At 42.9% G+C, this 26831-nt stretch overlaps 1 protein-coding gene across 2 annotated transcripts in view; it reads left to right on the forward strand.

The window, feature by feature from the left end:
• ETV5 (ETS variant transcription factor 5) overlaps positions 1 to 5490 on the forward strand; it is a 66581-nt gene extending 61091 nt beyond the window's left edge. The window contains exon 13 of one of the 2 annotated variants that reach the window (XM_032298347.1): positions 2965 to 3571. In XM_032298347.1, the coding sequence (XP_032154238.1) occupies positions 2965 to 3186 (222 nt within the window). In that variant the 3' untranslated portion in view covers positions 3187 to 3571. Of the gene's footprint in view, positions 1 to 2964 lie in introns of both variants that reach the window. The other variant, XM_032298345.1, reaches the window with a different exon arrangement.
• Positions 5491 to 26831: the final 21341 nt, after the last annotated feature.

The following is a 26831-nucleotide window of genomic DNA, read 5'->3' on the forward strand; positions in this document are numbered from 1 at the left end:
GTAGCAGGTTGATCTTTGTGGAGCAGAGGACAAAGCATATTTTGAGGAAATCAGTACAAAATTCTTACTGGGCTAGGTAGTGAGAGGCCATAGTCTTAACACCCATGGATAAGTAGAAAATGGGAATGGCAAGTCTTTCTTAGCCACCAAACTCTGTAATGTACTGTTGCCCAGATCCCAGCATTTACACACTGAGGCAGTATACCTGGCAGTAGCTAATAAGATAAACTTGGCAGAAACATATGGACATAGCTGCTGAGAACTTGCCTACAAGAAGCCAGATTCATCTTTCTCATAGTGGGGTGGTAATGTGACCCCTTATTCTCCTCACCACCTTAAAAAATACTCAACACTCATTGTGATCTTCCGGATACACTCTAGACTTGTTAGTGCTTCGTACAGGCTCTGAGGCTGTTCCCAGTCTGATCACCACGTCACTCCCGTTTCCTCACTCCCACTTGACTGCTTTCACCAGCATAGCCACCTTTTAATTTTATGTAGTATTTGTTTGCCAAAGAATACATGTTACATGCATGTACATTATCAAGCATACCATAAAATGGAAAACACCTACTAAACTACCATTCTACTTAAGACCTAGAACATTCCTAATGCTCTCAGTACCTGGCCAGCCCCTCCTTGTTTTCTGTCTCAACCATCACCTTTCCATTTCAGATTGGGTTAGGCAGTCCCCTCTGCTGCTTCTGATGGCACCAGCACTTGTTCCTACCACTTCTCTTCTCACTGTGTCTTAAGTAACTCCTTTCTTCTTGCTACCCGCCTCTGGAGTATAAGCTCCTTCAGGGTAGGAACTGAGGTTTAACTTCAGTGCTTGACACAAAGTTAATTGCTATAAGATAGCTGGTCCCCCTACCCTACCTCTCCTTTTTTTAAAGTATACAGTCCAATGGGTTTTTATATATTCACAGAGCTGTACAACCGTTACCACAATCAATTTTAGAACATTTTATCACCCCAAAAAGAAACCCCATACCCATCAGCAGTCCCTCCCGATTTTCCCCTGTCCTTCCTGGAGTCAGTATCATCAGGTCAAATCCTAAGTTCAGGTGGGAGAGCCACGATTCCTTTGCTGTTCCCAACTCCAGATCCAACATGGGGAGAACAGCCCAGGACACAGTAGCTTGAACCAGTGGAAATGAGCTGTCCTTAGGACTAGCTTCTGTGTTTTCTTTTCTTTTTTTTTTTTTTGAGACTGGATCTCTCGCTCTGTTGCCCAGGCTGTAGTGCAGTGGCATGACCTTGACTCACTGCAACCTCCACCTCCCGGGTTCAAGTGATTCTTCTGCCTCAGACTCCCGAGTACCTGGGACTACAGGTGCGCACCACCACGCCTGGCTAATTTTTTTATTTTCAGTAGAGACGGGTTTCACCATATTGGCCAGGCTGGTCTCCTGACCTCGTGATCCGCCTGCCTCTGCCTCCCAAAGTGCTGGGATTACAGGCGTGAGCCACTGTGCCCAGCCACTTCTGTGTTTTCTAAGGAAGTAGAATAGAATTTTATTTCTGAAAATAAATAGGGAAAGAGTACAAAGAAGACCCAGGAGTGAGGCTTGGGTGGGCCCAGATCCTAACATTTCAGTTTGTTAGCAGTATGGTTTGAGGAAGGTCACCTAATCTCCCAAAGCCTCTATTTCTGATAAAAATGTGGATAATAATTCTTGCTCTGATATCACTGGGTAATATAGTTGAAAATATTTCAGAAACAATGTATCATCCAATGTAAGGGAGGGGTTATTATTTTATTTGTTATATGACTCATGAGTAAATGAGAGCTCATTAAAAGGTGAATGATAGCCTGTCGGTAAGTAGAGAGACTTAACAAAAACTGTAGTCCCATACCCTCTATTTTTTAAAGGAAAATTGAGATTCACAGAGGTTAAGACTCATTAGTGACTAAACCAGGCCTGGAAGCCATGCGGCTCCTGGCTTCTGATCTAGGATTATTTTCACTGTGCTCTCCTGCCTCATTCTTCCACAGGAACTCATTTTTGGAGTTGGGCTTTAAGGTAAAACTGTGGCATACAACACTAACTAGAGATGGTTGATTGATAGAGATTTGGAAGCAGAGCCATACTTGTTGAATTAAAAAAAGATTTTAGAGTCACAGCAGAATGACTGAAGGGCAGGATTAAACTCAACAGTTCGAATTTTTTAATCTCAAATGTTTATTTTATCAGTAATTTTGGCTGCCTTCCCTTGCCTGTCTGCGTCTCCAGACAGAAGCCGATTATTGGGTTTGATTTTCAGTGTTAGGTACCTCTTGTACTGTTGCTAACCAAGCAACTGAGAGAGGGTGATCCCATTGACCTAGATGGCTCATCAGCCACATACCATGAGGCCCTTGAATAGCCAAGACCTTCTGGTTCTAATATGATAATGCGGAAGACCCATAGAAAGGTAGTTTGCGGTTCTGAGTGTAGCAGCACCATGCGACGGGAAGCTTAAAGCTGCCGGTAAGCCAAAAGCAATTCTTTTTGGCTTTGGAACATACTTAAGGCTTCCGCACAGGCTCTTTCTAATCAGATTTCTAACCTTTCAAAGTAATGTGGCCATACTATGAAGACTGTAAACTCTGGAGGCGACCAAAAATGTGGTCTATTAGGCCTTGCACCTGTCAGTCCTTACACCTTTTTGGAACACCAAACTCCAGGCTCAGCATAACCATGCTTTTGAGGCTGTCACTGGAAGACAGAAAGTGAGGATTCTCTCTTAAGAGTCCATCTAATGTGAATTTGAAATTGAGATTCTTTTTTAACTGCTGTAGTATCGGTAAAACACTTGACAGGTAATAGGTTCCCAGGATTCTCGGAATAAATCTGAGTGATTGGGGTAATCAGCTGCTTCTTTGGTCCCTGGCTTTGTGACCTAGGAATGCCCAGTTTTCTTCCCCTGATCCTCTGGCCTGTTCCAAATGGACCCTGTAAGGTGTATTTTCTCCCTCAGGTGGCTGGAGAGCGATACGTCTACAAATTTGTCTGTGACCCAGATGCCCTCTTCTCTATGGCTTTCCCGGATAACCAGCGTCCGTTCCTGAAGGCGGAGTCTGAGTGCCACCTCAGCGAGGAGGACACCCTGCCACTGACCCACTTTGAAGACAGCCCCGCTTACCTCCTGGATATGGATCGCTGCAGCAGCCTCCCCTATGCTGAAGGCTTTGCTTACTAAGTTTCTGAGTGGCGGAGTAGCCAAACCCTAGAGCTAGCAGTTCCCATTCAGGCAAATGAGGGCAGTGGTTTTGTTTGTGTTTTTGGCTGTTTCTAAAGCTTGCCCTTTGAGTATTATCTGGAGAACCCAAGCCGTCTCTGGATTGGCACCCTTAAAGACAGATACGTTGGCTGGGGAGTGGGAACAGGGAGGGGCAGAAAACCACCAAAAGGCTGGTGCCTCAACTCTGATTCTGATGGGTTTCTGGGAAGAGATCAAAATGGAGTCTCCTTACCATGGACAATATATGCAAAGCAATATCTTGTTCAGGTTAGTACCCGCAAAACGGGACACAGTATGTGACAATCTGCATTGATCATGGACTACTAAATGCCTTTATGTAGAAGGGCTCTGATTTGCACAATTTCTAGAAAAAGAAATCACAAACCCATAGAAAAGGGAGTAGGCTAAGTTGGGGAGGCTCAAACCATGAAGGGTTAAAAATATATCTTAAAAATTGGAAAGCTCTTCTAGCTAAATCTGAAATGTTACCCCTTGTCTAGGAGAGCGGGGGCGGCAGTCAGAATAGCTGTTCCCCACTCCGTGGTTCTCAAAATCATAAAACATTGCTACTCTTGGGAACTGTCCGGCCATGTGGTCGCCAAGTAGAGCAAGCACCCTTTCTCTTCCCAATCACATGGCTGAGTGCGGATGACTTTTATTTTAAGAGAAGGGCAATTAACACTTTTGACAGTATTTTGTTTTGCCTTGATTTGGGGGATTGTTTTGTTTTGGTGGTTGTTTTAGAAAAACAGTTTATAAACTGATTTTTGTAGTTTTGGTATTTAAAGCAAAAAAATACAAAAAAACAAAAACCTTTTGGTAACTGCACTGTGTCCTTGAACCAGGGCCGTGCTGACTTACGAAGACACTGCAGCTTGAGAGGGGCTTTGCTGGGGCTTCCCCTTGGCCATGTGAAAGCCCGCCTTGTTGCCTGCTTTGTGCTTTCTGTACCAGACAACCTGATGGAACATTTGCACCTGAGTTGTACATTTTTGAAGTGTGCAGGGCAGCCTGGACACAAGCTTAGATTCTCTGTGTATAGTTCCCCATGTTCACTAACATGCCCTCTCTGGAAAGCATATGTATATAACATGTGTCATGTCCTTAGGAAACCTGGTCACCTGGTGAGAACTCTTGAGATTCTTCCCTGGGCGTGACTGATGACAATTTCCATTTCATCAGTTTGTTTTGTTTTCCTTTTTCTTTAAATCTTGGACTTTAAACCCTACCTGTATGACTCAGTAGGGTTTGAGACTTATGTGCGATACTGACAGGTAAGCAACAGTGCTAGCATTCTAGATTCCTGCCTTTTTAAAAAAAAAAAAATTATTCTCATTGCTGTATTATATTGGGAAAGTTTTAAACAACCAAGCTAAGGCTATGTGAAAGTTGAGCTCAAGGGAGAGGAAAAGTTAATGGTGGTACCTTGCTGCCTGCCCTGCTGGTAGAATTCTGTGCTCCCCACGACACTTAGCACATTAAGAATGACCACGCTGTTCCTCGTACGTGATGGAGGCAGTGCTGACTCTGTGAGTGTGAGACACATGCTTTGAACTGCTTTTCTATTAATGGAGCACTCCGTAGTCCCAAACAGTCCCCCTTATGACCGACAGCACATTTGTGAAGCGGTTCACAGGGATAAGGGGTGCACTTTATAGCTATGGAAACATGAGATTCTCCTCTGTTGGAAGCTAATTAGCCCACAAAGGTGGTAAACCTATAGCTTGGGCCTTAATTAGCACTGTACTCTAATCAAGGACTCTTTCTAAACCATATTTATAGCTTTCTTAACCTACACATAGTCTATACATAGATGCATATTTTACCCCCAGCTGGCTAGAGATTTATTTGTTGTAAATGCTGTATAGATTTGGTTTTCCTTTCTTTACTTATCCTGGTTTGGATTTTTTTGAATGGATTTATGCTGTCTTAGCAATATGAAAATAATCCTCTGTAGCCTGAGCTGCCCCTCCCCTGCTGTAACTGCGTGGCCTGTGCTGTCACCAGCATGGGACCGCGGCTCACCATTGCATTCCCATTGGACTCATGCGCCTCCCGGATGGTTTTTGTTTTTTTCGGGGGTTCTTTGGGGTTTGTTTGTTTGCTTTTTTTCCAGAGTGTGGAAAGTCTACAGTGCAGAAAGACTTTAACCTGCCAGTTGATTTGAAATACTTTCCCCTGCGCAGGGCCGTATGCATCCTGCCAAGCTGCGTTATATTCTGTACTGTGTACAATAAAGAAGTTTGCTTTTCGTTTACCAAGCACTTGAAACCTGCCTCTTTCTTGCCCTCAGTGGTCTAATTTTAAAGCAGGCAAAAGCCCCCTGGCTTTTCCTCCACCCTCCACCCTAGTCCTCTCTCAACAGTTTAGCCTTACCAATGAACAGACCGTGGAATTGAGGGTAGTTTCAGGAACTCTGTTATCTGGAAATAGACAAACACATCTGCTCATAAACTCCAGCTAAAAATTTAATCCAAAGAGATAAGAAGTTGAGAGATCCTCTTCCCAGCCAGTGGTGAGCTGAGATCACCTCATCCCCTGGAGTCCACCACACCACCAATTCTTAGTAACTTTTTTTTTTTTTTTTGAGACGGAGTTTCTCGTTACTCAGGTTGGAGTGCAATGGCGCGATCTTGGCTCACCGCAGCCTCCGCCTCCTGGGTTCAGGCAATTCTCCTGCCTCAGCTTCCTGAGTAGCTGGGATTACAGGCACGTGCCACCATGCCCAGCTGATTTTTTGTATTTTTGGTAGAGACGGGGTTTCACCATGTTGACCAGGATGATCTCGATCTCTTGACGTTTTTTTTTTTAAAGCATAACCCACGTTTGGCTTTGGGTTGTGTGAAAAGATTCCAAGCTAGTCTAGGACTTCGGAGTCCCAGAATTATTCTCAGCCCCTTATATGGATACTTGGAAAATTAATAAGAGCATAAGACCATTCATTTTCTCATTTTTTCCCCAATAAGTTTTGCTCTTGACAAGTAAAAATTTGACTAATGATTGATGAATAACAAGAGCTCAGGAAGGTTTTGCTTATGTTTTTTCTGCTCATACAGCAGTAAGTAAAAACCTTTCCTCCAAGCCTGTCTCTCGTGAATATATATCACTTGGGAAATATGTGGAAGGAAATGAAAAGGCAGCTGCTGGGTTGTCTGCAGTAGTAGTATGGCTTTTAGTGTTCCTATTTCACCCTTTTTCTGTACCTCTAATTTGGCCTTTTCAAGACTCCTATTACAGTGGAGAAATAAAGTAGAGCCTTTTTTCAAACCTAGAACAGAAGGCTTTCTGTCAGTTTATCTGCTATCTTTCTTGACTGTTTTACAAGCCTCTAAGTGTAGAAACATCTGAGACTGAACCAGTGCACCGCCACTTGAATTGGAGCTTGTGAGGAATGAATGTCTGCCACATAAACCCCATTAGCTCCGACAGATTAAGAAAAGATGCTTGGGGAGAAGGGGCAGGGGTGCGCAGGGAAAAGCTGTCTCTGCCTCTCAGCTTCACCATGATACGGCTTTAACAATCCGCTCCCCATTATTCACGGGCTCGTTATCCAGCCTGGGCGCAGACCCAGATCGTTAACCTAACGCGGGAGGTCACCAAACACGGCTGCCCTTCTAGTGTTGGGCACTGGGATAAGGAAGCCCAGAAAATGGGAAGTTTACTCTTCACCAGGGTCCCCTTTCATGAGCCAAGCCAGGGGAACAATGCGTATTCAGTTGTTAGATGACAAAGAGGTAGTGTGAGCGCAGAAGAATGTGGTTTTGAGAGCCAGAGTATGTGCAGAATCTAAATTCTAATGCAGCTGGGACAAATGTAAACTAATGTGGGAAAAAACACTAATGTACCCAGACGGTTGGAAACTTTAGAGAGACAGTTCATTGCCCAGAGGTGCAGGTGGCTTCTGCTCAATGTGTGGCCTCTGAAATACAAGCCAAAGGAAGGAAGTCCAGAAGATCATCAGTTTAATACCAATACATAGTGTAAGTATTGCTTAATACAAACACATAGCATAAATATTCTATTCAACATAAGTGTATTGGACTTAAAATAGGGGGAGGGGTGAGGGTGGTACCAGGTGACCAACTGTTGTCCTTTTGATCCCATCGAGTACTCCGGTGTCCCATACAGAAGGGCCCCTTGAATGAGCAGCCTTAGCTCCTCTCATTTTAAGAGCTGGCTCTACACCCAGATCTGGGTTTGTTGACCTTGGCAGTGAACCTCAGATCACCTTTGGATAACACTTTACAGTTTACAGAGCACTTTTTCATCTCCATTATCTTTCTGGCAGGCTTTCTTAAACAGCAATACTGTTGAAATTGAATCTGAAAATACCATGGCTGTTAGCCTCCAGAATTAATTTCCTTTTTGGAATTTTTACAGTGGCTACTGTGGAGAGAGGACTAGACATTTGGGTTCTGGCCCCAGTTCAGTGGTTGATTGGATTTAACTAGATGGTCTCAGGGGGTCATCTGGCCTAACCTCTTGGGTTCATTGAGGGCACTGATGAAGCACTGCTTCCCAGATCTCATAGGCGGTAAGGTAGAAAGGAGTTTCCTAGCGAAGTCAAGAAGTGTGTGCTCGTATGTAGAGAGTTACCAGTTACGAACATCATTCTCAAGTCACCATTTTTAAGCAAACTCTGAAGATTGCTCCACCATTAAGGGCATGTTTCTTCATTTTCCAATCATCCACTGAGCACTTGCTAGGTGCTAGGCATTGCTGGATGCTAAAAATAAATGACTTAGATGGCATTGTCAAGCGAAAGCCCTGTTCGTGGTATAGTAACTGTGTGACAACCTCTTACATGTTTAAATGCTATACTTCCCAGCTCATGCTTAAACACAACTGACACCATCTTATCCAGGCTATGTTGACCAGAAGCTCAGGAGGCTGGGGCGTTTATCCTCCAACTCCTGCCCCTATTGGTTGAAGGTTATTCCCAGAGATGTTAACTCTTCAATATATGTCCTATCAGGAAGAGAAGAGAGTAGACGCAGATAATCAGTGTGCTAGGAATTGTTTTCGGATGCAATTAGCTCGTGGGGTTGCGGCCACATGCAGCCAGCATCGCTGGTGTCTGTGACACCTGCCTTTAACAACTAGCCAGGCTCTTCTGGATGACCTGTTTTCTAGAGTGAAACAAGTGTGAGTCTGTGCTTTCATCATGGAGTCACCATGTACCAATCATCAATGATGTGTAAGACACTATAATAGACACTTTGCAGGTGGAGATGAGGGAGTCGCAGTGAAGCCCACCCTCTTCTTCAACACTCCACAGTCTAGTGGGGGAAACATTTCTCTAGGTGAAACTAGCATACAAGATATACTGATTATTACTCATCCAATAAATAGTGCCTAATCTATGTCAGGTTACTGCTCTAGGATTAGTGGAGGGAAATAAATCTCTCTCTCAAGGATCTTACATCTGGGAAAGGGAGGGAAAAAACAAATGATAGAATGTGTTAGGTATTAGGTACTATGGGAAAAAATAAATCAGGGAAAGGAAGTGGTGAGTGATGGGAGTAGAGGGTTGCAATTCTAAATAGGGAGGTCAGGGAAGGTCTCAGTTGAGCAAAGATCCAAAAACGTGGCTGCCAGATGGATATCTGAAGAAAGAGCATTGCCTGCAGGGGGAAGAGCAAGTGCAAGGCCCTGGGGCTTTGAACGTGCTTGGAATATTTAGGAATAACAAGGACTGTGAAACTGGAACCAGAAGTCAGACAGAGCATGGTTAAAAGAAAAGTAATGGGTTGTATCATCTGTTTATGTTTAGCTGTTGGAGTTTTTTGAGCTCAGAAGTGACATCATCTGATGTGTATTTTGAAAGATCACTCTGTCTGCTAAGTTGAATGTACACTGCAGGGAGCAAGGAAGGAAGCAAGAAGACTAGGTTGTAGGCGCTGCAGTGATCCAGGCAGGGGGAGATGCTGGCATGGGCCAGGGCGTAAGGAGAGCATATACGAACATATTTGTAAGGTAGAGCATAGGTTTTGCTCATGTAAGGCGAGAAACAAAAGAGAAGTCCATGATGGCTCCAAGGTTTGTGGTCTGAGCTCAAGGAAGGTTGATGTTGCCATTTACTGAGGAACAATCTGGGGAGAGGTGGGGGAAGAGCAGGCATTCTTTTGGGGGCATATTAACTTTCTGATGCCTTTGAGAAATCCAGATGGGAACACATCGGGTTATACAAATCTGGAGTTCAGGGGAGAGATCCAGGCAGAAGATAGCAATTAGGAATTGTCAGTGTGTAAGAGAATATCTAAAGCTAAAACCGGATGAAATCACTAACGGAATAAGTATATATAGAAGAAAAGTTGCAAGGACTGAGCCCTTGGACACTCCAAGATTAAGAGGCTGGAGAGACAAAGAAGAAACCACAACGGAGGCTGAAAAAGAGTAGCCAGTGAAATGGGGGTGAGCGGGAGGGTGCCTGCAGGAGGAAGGAGAGACGGACGATGGCCCGTGCTTCTGATGTGTCCAGTATGGTGAGGACTGAGGCTGGATTAGCAATGTGGAGGCCATGTATGACAACAGAAGCCATTCCAGAGTGGCGAAGGTAATAGAACTGATCAATACTACAAGAATCCAAAGGAGGTTTGAATTTACCCTCAGCAGGGGACAGAGATCAGAGAAGTTTCCATGGATTTCAAAATCCTGGATTTGACTTCAGCTTAGCACCTCTCACTAGCCCTTCTACTCTCAGACCCTCAAAGGCTGAAAAAGGCCTAGGAACCCCTGCCAGGTAGCCACCCAGAAGATACAGGGTGGGAAGGAGTATCTGAGGATAAAGGAAGAATCAAGATCCTGTTACCACTACCTTTCCCATCCCCTCAGAGTTCTATTTATTCTCGTTTTGTGCTCTTGAAATAAATTTCTATATTTGAAATGTTAAGTGTTTTTAAATAACTTTTTTTCATATTACACAATTAGCATATGTTCTTTGTAGAAAACCAGAAAAAAAATCATAGCCCAAATTAAACACTATTCTGAAAACTCAACCTAGAGATCACAGTTAACACTTTACATCTTTCCAGATGGCTTTTCTCTATACCGTATTTTATATATTAAAAATGGTCATACTATGCACTTTACAAAGTCTTTAAACTTGTCTCGAGCACTGTATTTTGAACATCTTTCTGCATCAAAAATTCTTTTACAACACTGTTTTTAATGACAGCGTGCTATTCCATAGTATGTATGTACATCATATGTTTAAGCAGTCCCCTTTGCTGGTGGAGATAAAGGGTCCACAAATATAATGCCCATGCCCACCAAACCAAGTAATCTACACTTCCCCCTCCTCCAAAATCAAACAAATGGCAAATAATTATTGGGATCTTTTCTACTGTTTTTAATTAGTAACCAACTACTATTAATTGTATCTTCTAAATATCTCTACAATCCATCTCCATCATCAGTACCATAACTCAATCTCCCAATATCTCTCACCTGACAGGTCTGCCACATCTACTCCTGCCCCACCCCCACCCCCTCTGCATGAGGCAGTCAGAGTGATTTATTTTTAAGTTATTCCCGGGCTTGAGACTTTTCAATGATACCCACTGGAGTGGCTAAAATAAAGACTAGCAACACCAAATGTTGGTAAGGATACAATGCAGGCAGGAGTGTTAATTGGCACAACCAACTTTGGAAAACTATTTGGCAGCTTATACAAAGGTAAACATACATCTGCTCTATGGTCCAGCAATTCCAATCCTAAGTCTTTGCCTAAAAGAGATATAACAAAAAGTATTACAAAAAGACGTATGCAAGAACATTTATAGAAGCTTTATTTACAACAGCCACTAAAAACAACCTAAATGTCCATCAACCAGAGAACAAATAAACAAGTCACGGTATCCATACAACAGAATACTACTCAGCAATAAAAGAATACGGGGCAGGGTGCAGTGGCTCACGCCTGTAATCCCAGCACTATGGGAGGCCAAGGTGGCCAGATCACGAGGTCAGGAGTTCGAGACCAGCCTGGCCAGTATGGTGAAACCCCATCTCTACTAAAAATACAAAAATTAGTTGGGCACGTGGTACATGCCTGTAACCCCAGCTACTCAGGAGGCCGAGGCAGAAAAATTACTTGAACCGGGACCCAGGAGGCGGTGCTTGCAGTGAGCCGAGATCACACCACTGCACTCCAGCCTGGGTTACAGAGTGAGACTCCATCTCAAAAAAGAAAAAAAAAAGGAAATGAACTATAGATACACATAGCAGTATGGATGAATCTCAAAAACATTATGTTAAACTAAATATAACACAAAAGTGTACATACTGTGTGATTCTATAATATATGAAATTCTAGAATAGCCAAACTAACCTATGGTGATAGAAAGCAGCAGCAAGGGATGGGTGGACAGGTATTGGTTGGAAGTGGGTAAAGAGAACATGCTGGGGTGATTGACAGAAATTGCCTGTATCTTGGTTTGGGTGGTTGTTATAAGTATATGTTTTTGCTTTTTTGTGGGTTTTTTTTTGTTTTGTTTTGTTTTTTTGATATGGAGTTTCACTCATGTTACCCAGGCTGGAGTACAATGGCGCAATCTCGGCTCACCACAACCTCCGCCTCCTGGGTTCAAGCAATTCTCCTGCCTCAGCCTCCTGAGTAGCTGGGATTACAGGCGTGCGCCACTACACTGGGCTAATTTTTTGCATTTTTAGTAGAGACAGGGTTTCTCCATGGTGATCAGACTGCTCTCGAACTCCCGACCTCAGGTGAACCACCTGCCTCAGCCTCCCAAAGTGCTGGAATTACAGGCATGAACCACCACGCCTGGCCATATGTATATGTTTGTTAACTCTCATTGAGCTTAACGCCTGAAGTCTGTGCATTTTATTTCATGTTAATTATTCCTCTGAAAATATTTATAGTCATTGTTTGGGATAAAACCAAAATCCTTCACTTTCCATTTAATGTGTTAAAGAAAAAAAGAAAGAAAGAAATCAAAATCCTGAACTTGGCCTTACAAGCCAATACCTGCCTTGAGCCTCACCGGGCGCCATCCTTCCCCTATTTAAATGTCCCACGGCCCCTCGCCTTCTTCCAGTGTCTCAGCCATGCCTGGCTCCCTCCTGTTCCAGCCTTGACACAAGCTGTTCCCTGGACCTGAAATGTTATAGTGCCCCTGAATCCATCCCTGGCCTCCAAGCAGCTTAACCCCCGCACATTCTTTACTGTCATTTCTAAGATCACCGCAGGGAAAACAATCAGCTCATCTTTCAAGTAAATGAATAATTTCGTTTTCCAAGCCTTCCCAGCTTTGCTCTCATTCCCGTCCAGCACCATTTTTATCCCCTTTCAGAGCTTGCTATCTATTTTTTATAGAACTTCTCACAATTTCTAACCTTTCATTTACAAGATTAGTTACTTCTCCAATAGATGGTACATTTTATGAAGGCAGGACCATACCTAACTGCTTTATCTACAATAAGGAGTAGGTGATTAAGAAATATCCATTGGCCAGGCGAGGTGCCTCGCACCTGTAATCCCAGCACTTTGGGAAGCCAAGGCAGGTGGACCACGACGTCAGGAGATCAAGACCATCCTGGCTAACACAGTGAAACCCTGTCTCTACTAAAAATACAAAAAGTTAGCCAGGTGTGGTGGCACGCACCTGTAGTCACAGCTACTCTGGAGGCTGAGGCAGGAGAATGGCTTGAGGTTGCAGTGGGCCGAGATCATGCCACTGCACTGCAGCCTGGGCGACAGAGCGAGACTCAGTCTAAAAAAAAGAAAGAAAGAAAAAGAAATATCTATTGATTGAATGAATGCAGTAATGGGCATCTTTGCTCACTATGACTTTCAGGATAAATTCCTAGAAGATATGTGACTTGGTCAAAAGGGAGGCAAATTTTAAAGCTATTTATATAAACTGCAAAAAGCCTTCTGGAAAGATTGTGTGGATTTCTACCTTTACTAGTATCCTACAACTTCTTTTGCCTAGGTTCTTACAACCTTTGTCTACATTGGCCATTATTTATATTTACACCTCTATTTACCATTCATTCTTTCTTATCTTTACTCAGATAATATTTATTGAGCACTTACTATGTACCATGTTCTGACCAGATGTTGAGGATGAAATGATGAATGAGATCAGTACTTTCACATTTTTTTCTTACTTTCTGTTTAAAAGAATTTAAAATCTGGATACTCTTTAGCACTATTTTAGGTTGACAATAATTTCCACCATATTATAAAAAGAATTTCCAATTTATCATAAATTCTGACATTTAAAAATATGATTATAATTTAGTGGCCGGGGCAGCAGTTCACACCTGTAATCCCAGCACTTTGGGAGGCTGAGGGTGGCCGATCACTTGAGGTCTGGAGTTTGAGAACAGCCTGGCCAACATGGTTAGTCTCTACTAAAAATACAAAAATTAGCCAGGCGTGGTGGCTCACACCTGTAATCCTAGCTACCGGGGAGGCTGAGGCACGAAAATCACTTGAACCTGGGAGGAGGTTACAGTGACCTGAAATCATGCCAATGCATTGCAGCCTGGGCACTAGAGCGAGACTCTGTCTCAAATAAATAAATAAAATAAAAATATTATCATAATTTAGCAACCAATTCTGTATACAATAGCAATTTAATTACCACCATCACCAAATTATCACCATTAATTACCACCTAAATACACCATCTTTTTTTTAAACAAACTTTTATGTCATTCTTTTTTATCCCTGAATCCATATTTCCATGTATACCCCCAAAAGAATTTTATCCTGATATATTTTTATTCTTGGAAGTCTTTATCCTACTTTTTTTTTCCTTTTTTTTTTTTTTTTTTGAGACAAGGTCTCACTCTGTCACCAAGGCTAAAGTGCAGTGGCATGATCTCAATGGATTGCAACCTCTGCCTCCCAGGTTCAAGTGATTCTCCTAACTCGGCCTCCTGGGTAGCTGGGATTACAGGTGTGCACCACCACACCCCGCTAATTTTTGTATTTTTAGTAGAGACGGGGTTTCACCATGTTGGCCAGGTTGGTCTCAAACTCCTGACCTCAAGTGATCTGCCTGCCTCACCCTACCAAAGTGCTGGGATTACAGGCGTGAGCCACCATGCCGGGCTTATCCTACTTTTAAAGATTGAGCCATTGCATTTCAGCCTGGGCAACAAGAGAGAAACTCCATCCCCCAACCAAAAAAAAAATTTACTCTATCATACTTGTATACAACAAATTATTTTAAATAATTTTTTGACAATAAAGCAATATATGTTAAAATTATTCTGTATTGAGCAATTACAAATATTAGTTCACAATTGATCAAAAAACATAAATATATAACCAAATCTGATGTATACTTATTAAACATAAAAAGTAAAAATCTGTCTGAATTGAATCTCTCAATTAGCGAGACAGGAGTGTTTTGTTTTTTTCTTTCCACTAGTTCACTGCAGGAATAAGATGGGTTTAGCATCAATTCTATTCCCATTTTTCCATTTTAAGTTAAGTCTAAGAAACATCATGTGGCAGAGAGTGCTACCTGTTCACCGAAATCATTATTCTTCTCTTTCAGTAATAAACTTGTTAGCTAGATATGTGAGTGGGCTATATTTCCCAGCATTCCTTGCAGTGTGGCTGTGCCTTTATCAATATATTGCTTTTTAGCTCAAATTCATCCTTGCCTGTTTGCTCTGTAAAGTAGATCTGGGCCCAGCCGGGCGCATGGCTCACGCCTGTAATCCCAGCACTTTCAGAGGCCAAGGTGGCCAGGATCACCAGAGGTCAGGAGTTTGAGACCAGCCTGGCCAACACGGTGAAACCCCGTCTCTACTAAAAATACAAAAATTAGCCAGTGGTGGTGGGCGCCTGTAATCCCAGCTACTCAGGAGGCTGAGGCAGGAGAATCTCTTGAATCCAGGAGGCAGAGGTTGCAGCGAGCCGAGATCTTGCCATTGCACTCCAGCTTGGGCAACAAGAGTGAAACTCCATCTCAAACAAAAAACAAAAAAGAAAGTAGATCTGGGCCCTTTAAACATTTTTCCTTTGGTGGCTGGCACTGGAGCTTTGGAATGCTAGAGTGATACTGAAAAGAGAAAAGTGTTTTGCTTCCTAGTTCCCATGTGCAGCCTCCTCCAAGGATCACAGCTTCTCCAGTGCCCAGCTACTGCAATGCACAGTAGTCAGCAGCACTAGCAGCCTGCAGCTTCCCTTGGCCCACACCCTTCCAGGCAGTTCTGCAGCAGAGTGGGCTGAGCAGCTTTCCCTGGCACCCAGTAGGGTAGATTTCCAGCAAGTGCAACCAGAAAGGTACCTCTTTGCCCTTCAGTGAGCAGTAGCCACGCCCTGTTGTGCAATAAAGGATTAACTCAGTTCACATTGTTCAAGCCCTGTACCTTCAAAAATAAGTACTGGGGCCAGGCACAGTGGCTCACGCCTGTAATCACAGCACCTTGGGAGGCCAAGGTGGGCAGATCACAAGGTCAGGAGTTCAAGACCAGCCTGACCAACATGGTGAAACCCCGTCTTTACTAAAAAATACAAAAATTAGCTGGGCGTGGTGGTGTGCACCTATAATCCCAGCTACTCAGGAGGCTGAGGCAGGAAAATCGCTTGAACCTGGGAGACAGAGGTTGCAGTGAGCCAAGATCGCGCCACTGCACTCCAGCCTGGGTGACAGAGCGAGACTCCATCTCGAAAAAAAAAAAAAAAGTATTGGAATATACTGCCTGATAAGAGTGTCTTTGTTTATCTAGGACCTTAGGCCATGCCAGGTAGTCTATGCTAATGGTGTGATTTAGGGTGGGGGTCTTGGTATTAACTGGCCTCTGGAGGAGCTGAAGATTTGTATAGCTAAGGTCACCTGTGAGCATGATCAGCCATGCCTATGTAATCAATCCCCTGCACAAACCCTGGACACCAAAGCTTGCATGAACTTCCCTTGTTGGCAATAGTTTATGAGTGTTTTCATACATCATTGCCGGGAGAAGCAAGTACTGCCCATATGACTCCACTGAGAAAAGGCAACTGTAAGCTTGCAGCTGGCCTGTCTCAGCCTCTGACCCACGTGCTTTTGGCTGATTTTTAACTCTCTTTTCGTTATAACAAACCATATCTCTCAGTATGAAAGCTTTTCTGAATTCTGAGTCCTCACATATCACTGAACCTAAGGGTGATATTGGGGCCCTCAAATACAATTCTTCAATGAAATATGAGTCTCAGCCTTGATGACAGAGAAGGAGGTGGGAGTGCTCTTTCTCAGCTTTAGGGGTAGTATTCATTTTTTATCAGTGTTATCCCTACTTCTGATCTGCCAATCCCCTCCTACAGCTAATAATTCTTCCTATTAAACTTCCCCTATTCAAATTACTATATGGTTTCTCTCTGCTGATTGGACCCAGATGGATACAATCTACTTAAAGGTAAGCAGAACTAAAACATGCTCTTTCTGGGCTAGGACAGTTAAGAGAGGAGATGCTCCTCTGTGCATTCTTCTAGTTGGGTGTAGATGATGGCAAGACCCTGGGGGGATGGAGCCACAGATGGAAGAAACCTGGGTGTCTGATTCACCACGTGCAGGAGAACACTTGCCAATTAAGAAATAAACTTTATGTTTGAACCATGTTTGGGTCTATTTGTAACAGCAGTTTAACCTACTCTAATACACCTTATTCACTTAAATAAGCGCATAGGAAGAGAAGGAGTTGCGTGTGAGAGTTGTGTTGTTTTGTTTTTGAGACGGAGTCTCACTCTGTCGCCCAGGCTGGAGTGCAATGTCTCCATCTTGGCTCCCTGCAACCTCTGCCGCCCAGGTTCAAGCGATTCTCCTGCCTCAGCCTCCTGAGTAGCTGGGACTACAGGTTCCTGCCACCATGCCCGGCTAATTTTTATAGTTTTAGTAGAGATGGGGTTTCACCATCTTGGCCAGTCTGGTCTTGAACTCCTGACCTTGTGATCCACCCACCTTGGCCTCCCAAAGTGCTGGGATTACAGGTGTGAGCCACAACGCCTGGCCAACGTGTGAGAGTTTTTAATAGAAATGCGACTCCATTCATGGAAGTCTTTCCAACTTTTAACAAGTTTACTTGTTAAAATTAACATATTCTTTCATCAGAAAGTATTTGTAATGATTTATCAATTAACAACTCTATTAGGTCCCCCTTCAATTTTATTGAAAATAAAAGATTGAAAACGGTTTAACTTGCAAAAGGATTTGTTACCAGTTATTAGAATCTAATCGTTTTCTCAATGACCTCGTATACCAGCAAGTCTTTGCTAATACTTAGCTACTGGTGACTCCACACAGTGGCTCTCAAAGTGTGAATTCCAGACAAGCAGGATCGGCATCCCTGGCAGCTTGTCAGAAATGCAAATTCTCAGAACCCAACCCAGAGCTGCTGAATCAGAAAATCTGGGGGTAGGACCCGGCAATCGGTGTTTAGCCAACCTGCCTTTTAGGTGATTCTGGGGCCTGCTCACCTGTGAACTGCTGCTGGATGTTACACCTGCAGTTCTTTCACCTGGGCTCCTGTTTAATAGGGCTAGGTTCCAAAGAGGTTCAAATATTGAAATAGCAATTTCAGCCTACCATTTTGTATTAGTCATCCATTAGTGTGCAATATTACCAGATATTTAGCGGCTTTAAACAGCATACATTTCTGTAGACCAGGAGTCCGGGCATGACTTGGCTGGGTCCTCTGCTTCGGGGTCTCATGAGGGTGCAGTCAAGGCATTGGGTGGGACAGCAGTCTCCGCTGAGGCATGGCTGGGGGCTGGGAATGGATTAATATCTAAGTTCACATGGGTATTGGCAGTCTTCAGTTCTTTGCTGGCTGTCAGCTGCAAGGTATCCTCAGCTCCTTGCCACGTGGGTCTTCCCAGCATGGCCACTTGCTTCTTCGAAGCCAGCAAGGGAGTCTATCCTAGCAAAACTGGCATTACAATTTGTCTTATGTCACATTATTACATACATCTCATCATTCTCACTATATTCCCTTGGTTAGAAGAGAGTCCTAGGTCCCATTCACACTCAAAGGGAGGGGATTACACAAAGGCAAGAATACCAGGAAGCAAGGATCATGGAGCCAACTTAGAATCCTTCTGCCATATCACCCAAGATTTTTCGTTGAGATGCTTTTGTTTTATTGCATCCTTTATTTTATCAAAGCTTCAGAGATTCCATTTAGGTCGTTCAGTAATAAGCATTCTGAAAAATGTGCACTAGAACATTTTTGGCAAAGCTGGGCCTCATTATCAAACCAATCAGCCAAATCAGGCTCTGACTTCAAATAAATGTGTTGTCTGGGTGTGGTGGCTCATGCCTGTAATTCTAACACTTTGGGAGGCCAAGGCAGAGGGATCGCTTGAGCCCAGGAGTTCCAGACCAGCCTGGGCAGCATGGCAAAACCCTGTTTCTATGAAAAATACAAATCTGCTGGGTGTGGTTGTTTGCGCCCATAGTCCCAGCTATCCCAGCTACTTGGAGGCTGAGGTGGGAGGATCGCTTACATCTAGGAGGTGAGGCTGCAGTGAGCCATGATTGTGCCACTGCACTCCAGCCTGGGTGACAGAGTAAGACTGTGTCTCAAAAAAAAAAAAAAAAAAAGTGTTAACACAAATTTTAAGGAATATTTTTTAAACTTGAAATGATGCAGTTTGGAGCATGTATTATAAGAAATATCACTAAAGCCAGGTCAACACGCAATTGATGCAGATCTAATGCAAACAGTCATATCCAAGTTACCTAAACAAGAAGATAACATCAATTCTCGTTATTTTATAACTATCTAGTGTGACGTGTGGCTAAAATTAATAATTATCATTAATGTGATGAATATTACAGAAGGCAAGGTACTCCTTCAGTAAATGTGTATTTATGTAGGTATCGACTTCTGGTAGACAGCTTTTGGGGATAATGCAATTAAGCAATGCATTAAAAAGGCCAAAATAGCTCCACTAATTTCATTAGGGCTTATAATTAAATTTTCCATGTATTTAATGAAAAAGAAACCAATTGGTCTGGCAGCTAGCATATAATTTTATATTTTGTTAATAGGAGAAATAAAACCTTACTATAAGCTGAAATAAGAGGAGTATTGACTATAATTGTGATGCACATTTCATAATATGATTTGACAAAATAGGTTTTAACTGAATGACACACACCAATCTGAAAGCACATGAGAATTTTATATGGTATATATTTTGTGTGCCTTCATAAAAAATACTTTTTTTTGTTTGCAAATTTGTTTTTGAAAAATTTCAAACCTATGAAAAGTAGAAAGAATAATATGAAGAACACATGTAAACACTTTACTTAAACTCATCTATCCTGGCTATAGATACACTTTCTAATGAACTTCAGCTCCCAAGCACAAGGACATTCTCTAGGCCCATTGTCTAGTAGAATGTCTCACAAGCTGAATTTGTTCGATATTTTCTCCTGATTGGATTCAGGTTAATATTTCTGGCAGGAATACTACTTAAGTGTTATTGTGTATTTCCTAACATCCCTCTGAGGGGCACATAATGTTGGTTTGCTCCAATATTACTGATGCTGAGTTTGATCTGTTTGTTAAGATGGTCATGCCAATTCTTTTGATTATAAAAGTATATTTTCCCCTATGCGATTAATAATAACCCATTTCCAAACCAATGGTCTCAGCATCCACTGATGATTTTCTTCTTCTTCTTCTTTTTTTTTTTTTTTTGCGATGGAGTCTCACTCTGTCACCCAGGCTGGAGTGCAATGGCTTGATCTTGGCTCACTGCACCTTCTGCCTCCCAGGTTCAAGCGATTCTCCTGCCTCGGTCTCCTGAGTGACTAGGATTACAGGCACGCACCACTACGCCTGGCTAATTTTTTGTGTTTTTTTTTTTTTTAGTAGAGATGGGGTTTCACCATGTTGGTCAGACTGGTCTCGAACTTCTGACCTCATGATCCGCCCACCTCAGCCTCCCAAAGTGCTGGGATTACAGGCATGAACCACCGCGCCCGGTCCACTGATGACCTTTTTGCCCAAACAAAGCTACACATTGATGGTTGCCCAGTGTTGATTATCTGATATATCTTGGATTCAGGAAACTATGTAGATACATTTAAAATAATCAACATCCCTTATCTTACCAATAAGTGCAAAAAAAAAAAAAAAAAAAGAGAGAGAGAAAAAAAAAAAAAAAAAAAAAGAATCGATATCCTTAATCTGCATTGCTTCTGCTGTTAGAGGGGCTACTTTTTCCAGTTAGTGACAGCCTTAGGGATGAGTGTTACGACTGCCTGAAAAGAATTTCTTTCTCTCAAATGGCCAGGCACAGTGGTTCACGCCTGTAATCCCAGCACTTTGGGAGGCCGAGGTTGGCAGATCACGAGGTCAGGAGATTGAGACCATCCTGGTGATGGTGAAACCCCGTCTCTACTAAAATACAAAAAATTAGCTGGGTGTGGCAGCAGGCACCTGCAGTCCCAGCTACTCAGGAGGCTGAGCAGGGGAACCACTTGAACCTGGGAGACAGAGGTTACAGTGAGCTGAGATCGTGCCACTGCACTCCAACATGGTGACAGAGCAAGACTCCATCTAAAAAAAAAAAAAAAAAAAGAATTCCTTTCTCTCTTAGTTCAGGTTCCTTAGAAGCAGAACCTGAGACGGGGATTCTTACTCAAATGGCTTATTGGGAAGTGCTCTCAGGAGACAGGGAATAAAGGCAATTCTCCAGCAAGGAGGAAAAGCCAAGCAAGAATGCTCTGGAACACAGTTAGTCTCCCTTTAAGGCAAGAGGATTGGCCTTTTTGGACCCCATGGAATTCAGTCACTAGCAGAATTTGGGGGTGACTTGGGGGCACAGCCTCCCCAGTGGGAGGGCTTCTGTTTGACCAACAGCATTCCTCTGAAGAAGAGGGCTAACTGGGTACTGTTACCAGCCATTACTCACAGCAGCATTCAAATTCAAAACGTTTATAAGTGAGCTATCCAAACAAAAGAGATCTGAAAAGCACATTCCTCTAGTTTATGACCCTTGAAATAGATAAATGGATCAATGGGACGGGTTAGAGGGACAAGTTCGTGTCAAATTTTTATACATAATAAAAGCGTTATTTCAAATCAGTGGATTGTTTTAAGTCAAGGGTCTTTTGCTTGCAGGTAAAAACTCTATCCGCAGTTCCCAACCTTTTTGGCACCAAAGACTGGTTTCGTGGAAGGCAGTTTTTCCATGGACATGTGAAATTGTGGGGGCGCAGATGGTTTCAGGATGAAACTATTCCACCTCAGATCAGGCATTAGATTCTCATAAGGAGAGCACAACCTAGATCCCCCATATGCACAGGTCACAATAGGATTTGAGCCCCTGTGACAATCGAATGCCATCTCTGACCTGACAGGATGTAGCGCTCAGCTGGTCATGCTCGCTAGCCTGCTACTCACCTCTGCTGTGCAGCCCGGTTCCTAACAGGCCAGTGACCAGTTCCAGTCTGCAGCCCAAGGGGTGGTGACCCCTGACATTAGAAAGATAGATGATTGATAGATAGATAAATTGGTGCACGTTACCAACACATCCAGGTGTAAGACACAGTTGGATCCAGGGGCTCCAATAATTTTACCAGCACCTAGTCTCATTTTATCACGCAAGGCTCTTCTTTTCACTGTGTTGGTTTTATTCTTGGGTTAGGGTTAAGGCTCAATATATGTTCAATGTATAACATTTAGAAAATACAGAAAGGTGCATATTATAAAAGAACCCAAATTGCCTATCATATCAAGACCTAACATGAAAGCTTGTTGATAGAGGCATTTGGGTGTAGGCAGGCCAGAGAGGGAAGCGGGGGGACCAGAGGCATGGAAGACAACTCAGAGGGCCTGTGATGTGCTCCCTCATTCCATAGATGGGGAAACTAGTGCTTAGAGACATGAAATCATTTTCTTTAGATCACAGAGCTGGTTAAGAGCAGACATGATTTTCTAACTCCTGATCAGACATTCTTTCCACTTTACACGACATCACTGTGGTTGTCAGCCAGGGGAAGTACTGCCCCCAAAAGTAATGGCAGATGTAGTGGGAGCCTTATTAGTAGACTTAAGAAAAGGAGCTGGAGTTCGAAACCAGCCTGGCCAATATGGCGAAACCCTGTCTCTATTAAAAATACAAAAAATTAGCTGGGCGTGGTGTCACGTGCCTGTAGTCCCAGCTACTCAGGAGGCTAAGGCAGAAGAATCGCTTGAACCTGGGAGGCGGCGCTTGCAGTGAGCTGAGATCACGCCACTGCACTCCAGCCTGGGTGGCAGAGTGAGATTCCATCTCAAAATTTAAAAAAAAGAAAGCAAAGAGGTTGCAACTGCCATTTAGAGGATGAGGAGCAGAGATGTTAAACCTGCAACAGTGATCCAGGAAATCCTGTGCAATGAAGAGTATACTATCCAAAATACCAGCTGCACCTCTGTCAGAAACCTCACAGCAGCTGTGCCTAGAAATCAGGCTTCCAGGGTCAAAGTCCAGCCTAACGTAGTGAGCCAGGGCGCTGGGCGAGTCACCAATCCATCTCATTCATCTTGAAAGTGAGCATTTTATTCCAGATGAGAACTCACATCCTCAGCCTCCTACTTGCCCAGATTCTGTCATCACGTTGCATTTTCCCCTCAGAGGAGGCCACGGTGGTCACAAGCTGATTCTGCCAATGACACATAGGTACAGGCAGAGCAAATCCACACACTTTTCACTTTGTAACTTCCCCGGGCTGGGTGGGTTCTCAGATTTACCACCCTAGGCATCTAGCATCTTAGATGATAACCATGCTCCTGTTTGCAAAACGCTGTCTAGTTACAAAGCATATCCACCTGCATTATTGCATTCAGTACTCCCACTCATCCTGGTAATTACACCTCCAATTTTATAAAGAAGAGAAGCTAGACTCAGTACAAATGATCCCGAACGCTGGGTCTGTACGTGAAATACGGAGCTGGGGTGAGGCCTAGTCTTCCAAGGCCAACAGAGCTCTTTCTAGCCGACCTCACTGCCTTTGGGGCAAACGCCACTCTCAGACCGCCTCCCACTAGTCCAGGCTGGGCAACGATCTCTTCTCTTTCCCATCCTCCTTCCCCAGGCCGTTCTTTTCACTCGGATGAACACTAACTCAAGAGCAAGCAAGGGAACTTCCAGCTTGCTCCTGGCTTCCTTAGGAAACCCCCTGGCTGACACCAACAGTTTGAAAGAGAGTGAGCGCTCTGCCATTAGGGGTGTTCAAGAAGACATTGGATGACCATCTGGCAAAGATGTGGTAGAGGAGATTCCTGATTATTTCGCAAAACTGACAAGATTTCCGAGGACCTTTCCAAATTTGAGAGCAGAGGACTCTGTGCTTCGGGAGACAGCCTGTTTCGGAAGCTGACTGGGCAGAGGCCCAAGCTGAGGGAATATAGACAAGTCTGGAGAAGGAAATAAAGAAAGAGAGAAGAAAAAAAATCTGAAAGTGATTGTGAAGACGAAAGCAGATTCCTCGCTTCCAAGAAAGAGACTTGGAGCACCAACAGGGATGAGGAGACAAACTGAGCTGATGCCTGGAGAGGAAGTTAGGGGAAATGTCAGTGTTTCTCAAATAGCCTTGCCCAGAAAATGTGTCAACAAACACCCAGCCAAACTTCACCGACTACAACTCCGGCAACACAGCGGAGAAGCAGAGGAGGAGCAGTCTCTTGAGAGAGAAGCACTTGAATTGAGTTAAAAATACATTAAATTCACAATCAATCAAAAACGCTAAAGGCCCAGAGAATATATTTGGACTGGACGTCTTCCATTTCCCTGAAAGTAGGTGGTGTGGGATTCTTTTTTAAGCATTATCTGAATCAACATTGGGATTGGAGGAAGACTAGCCTTGTAGTGAGAAATCTGCCTTTCACCTTTTAGCCAAGCAGTATCCTGAATGCAGTTCCAGAGGGAACTCTAGGGACTTTTCCTAAAATGGAAACCAGGTCCAGAATGCATCTTTCCAGCCTGGCAGGCTGAAGGGATAAACAGATTCAGGTGAAAAACAGGATTCCTTTTTACAGTATCCTATGGAATGCCTTTTCTTCCTGAAATCCCCTTCCACTCCTCTTTTCAACCATGGGTACAAAGACTTTAATAAGTTTAGAAAGAAATGTCTCAAAATAACTCCTTTCTTACACATGTAAAACATTGAGAAAATATAGATGCATCAAGAGAAGGGAATACATATTCTCTGTTTCTCTCCTACCCAAAAATAACATTTTGGTATGTCTATCACATTTAAAATTGTTTTAATTTTTTTGTTTTGGCATGGCTCAAAATCTAAGTGACATTAAAAAGATATTCCTTGAGAATTGTTGCCCCTCCCCTTCCCCGTCCATCACGTTTCCCACTCACCCCCACCTTCTCAGGTGAACTCGACTGTTTTTACATTCTCCTAATGTCTAATGCAAATACAAGTACGAACGTAAACTCTTATTTTACACCTGTCTTACTACAAAAGGTAGCATATCACATAATTGCATTCAGCTTTTTGACTTGACAATATATTCTATTGCTTTTTTTAACGTATTTATGCAAACATTAGTTTTTACTGAAATGGGATCATACTTCCGTAACTTGCACTTTTTTACTTAAAAATTGTTTGTGGACCTCTTTGCATATTTTCAAATATTCTTCCACAGTATCATTTTCAAAGGCTGCAGTGTCTGGAAAAGCCCTGAAATATCACTGGGGCTGTTTTCTGCCTCCCCCACGATAATCTCTGAAATAGAAAAGAAGAATGTGCTGGCCTTTGGAGCTGAGAGGTCTGTGGATGACATCCAGCTCAGCCAGTTACCAGATGTGAGAATTTAGGCAAGGCCGAATTTAGGCTCTGAGCCTCAGTTCCCAACACTAACACTTCTCACTCATAGTATTGCCAGCTTCGCGTCTACCCCAGGGCTACAGTGAGAATTAAATGAGACAATGGTTAGAAAATGATCATCCAAAACATAAGACAACAAGGTGTCAAGATATCAATCTAGCTACACCATTCCTAAACTCTCACACACACACACACACACACACACACACACACACACACAGACACACACACACATATTTGCATTTTAATAGGTAACTTTTTTTGGTTACTGTCGGGAACCAAACACTTTCAGAAAACACTTTTTCACAAAATTTTAGTTTTCTAAAAGCATTTTTCTTATTACATATTTAATGTATATGCATTATAGAAAAATCAAGAAAAGTAATAAACCAAAAATAGAAAATCAAAATATTCCATAATTTATTTGCAAAAATCCTTTCAGATATTCATATATATACATATACGTGTATGTATATAGATACTTATGTGTGTGTATATAGCTACATACACGACATATAATTTACAAAACTTCTTCATATGATACATTTTGTTTCTGTAACCTCTTACTTCTACTCAACGATATATTTAAATACTCTTCCATATTCATGAGTATAATCTTTTTTGTTATCATGGCTACATCAAATTCTGCTGTGTTCGTGAATGTACCACACTTTTTCTAACCAACCTGAAAATGTAAGTTCTTTTGAGGTTTCTATTGTTGTATATAACATTATGCTGCACATCTTTAGAGTCAAATATTCACATACATTGGAGAAGTCAATTTAGAATGTGTGTTGCATGTTTTCATTCATTCACTCAACAAATGCTGTGGAGCACCTGCTATTCTCCATGAACCGTCTGGGTGCTAGAGTTACGAAGATCAATCTGACACAGGAACTGTTAATCTAGAAAGGAATACTAAATAGTTATCACATTCTGGGTTCGCTGACCTCTATAGCGTTCCTGATGTGCCTGGTGGGACTTTTCACAACTCTAAGCTGTATTCACACAGCCTGACTTCATTTCCCAACTTGAATCAACCCTTTCTCTCCCTGGTAAACTTCTACTTATTTGGCAAGACCCAATCCAAATATCCCCTGCTCTAGGGAGGTTTCTCTGATACCCCAAAAGACAAGATGACTCTCCTCGAGAATTATGTGGCCCCAGAGTACCTGTTACATTCAATTTGTGATTATCCGTAGACGTTCCTATCTTATCTCCTCCTCTGCACTGCAGGTTCGTTCCTAGGAGTTGGTTCTCAGCTTCCTAGCTTCCTGTCTTGTTTATTATCTCCAGCCATGCCCAGCAAGATGCCTAACACATAGCAGATGTTCTCACTGAACGCTTATTGAATGAATCACCAGTACCACATGGTTAGTAAAATAATAAATACAACAACCGAAGTTACATTATTGGCAAAGAAGGGCTGTTAGCAAAGGCCCGTGGTCAGCAGCCAGCGTAAGGGATGGCTCAGCTGTCCTGGCCCATGAGCTGGGCCAGCTTTTTTTCCATGTCCCAGTTTTGTCACTCTCTCTTGACCGTGAATGTTGAAGACTGAGACTTCATTCCCTGGGACCTTGGCTCACTATAGGCAGCCACGGGGCAGCAGGGGCTCAGCAGGGAAATATCTACGGCCTAAAACTTTTATGCAGTTGTAAAAGTTTTATGCAGTTATAAAAGTTTTAGGCCTCTTGCAACAAACATCCCAGTCATAAGTGCAAAGGAAAGGTCTCTTTATTTATTTATTTATTTGTGTGTGTGTGTGTGTGTGTGTGTGTGTGTGTGTGTGTGTGTGTGTGTGTG

Source organism: Sapajus apella, unplaced genomic scaffold (assembly GCF_009761245.1).
Source record: "Sapajus apella isolate SASKATOON/1434 unplaced genomic scaffold, GSC_monkey_1.0 scaffold38, whole genome shotgun sequence".
Lineage (NCBI taxonomy): Eukaryota > Metazoa > Chordata > Mammalia > Primates > Cebidae > Sapajus > Sapajus apella.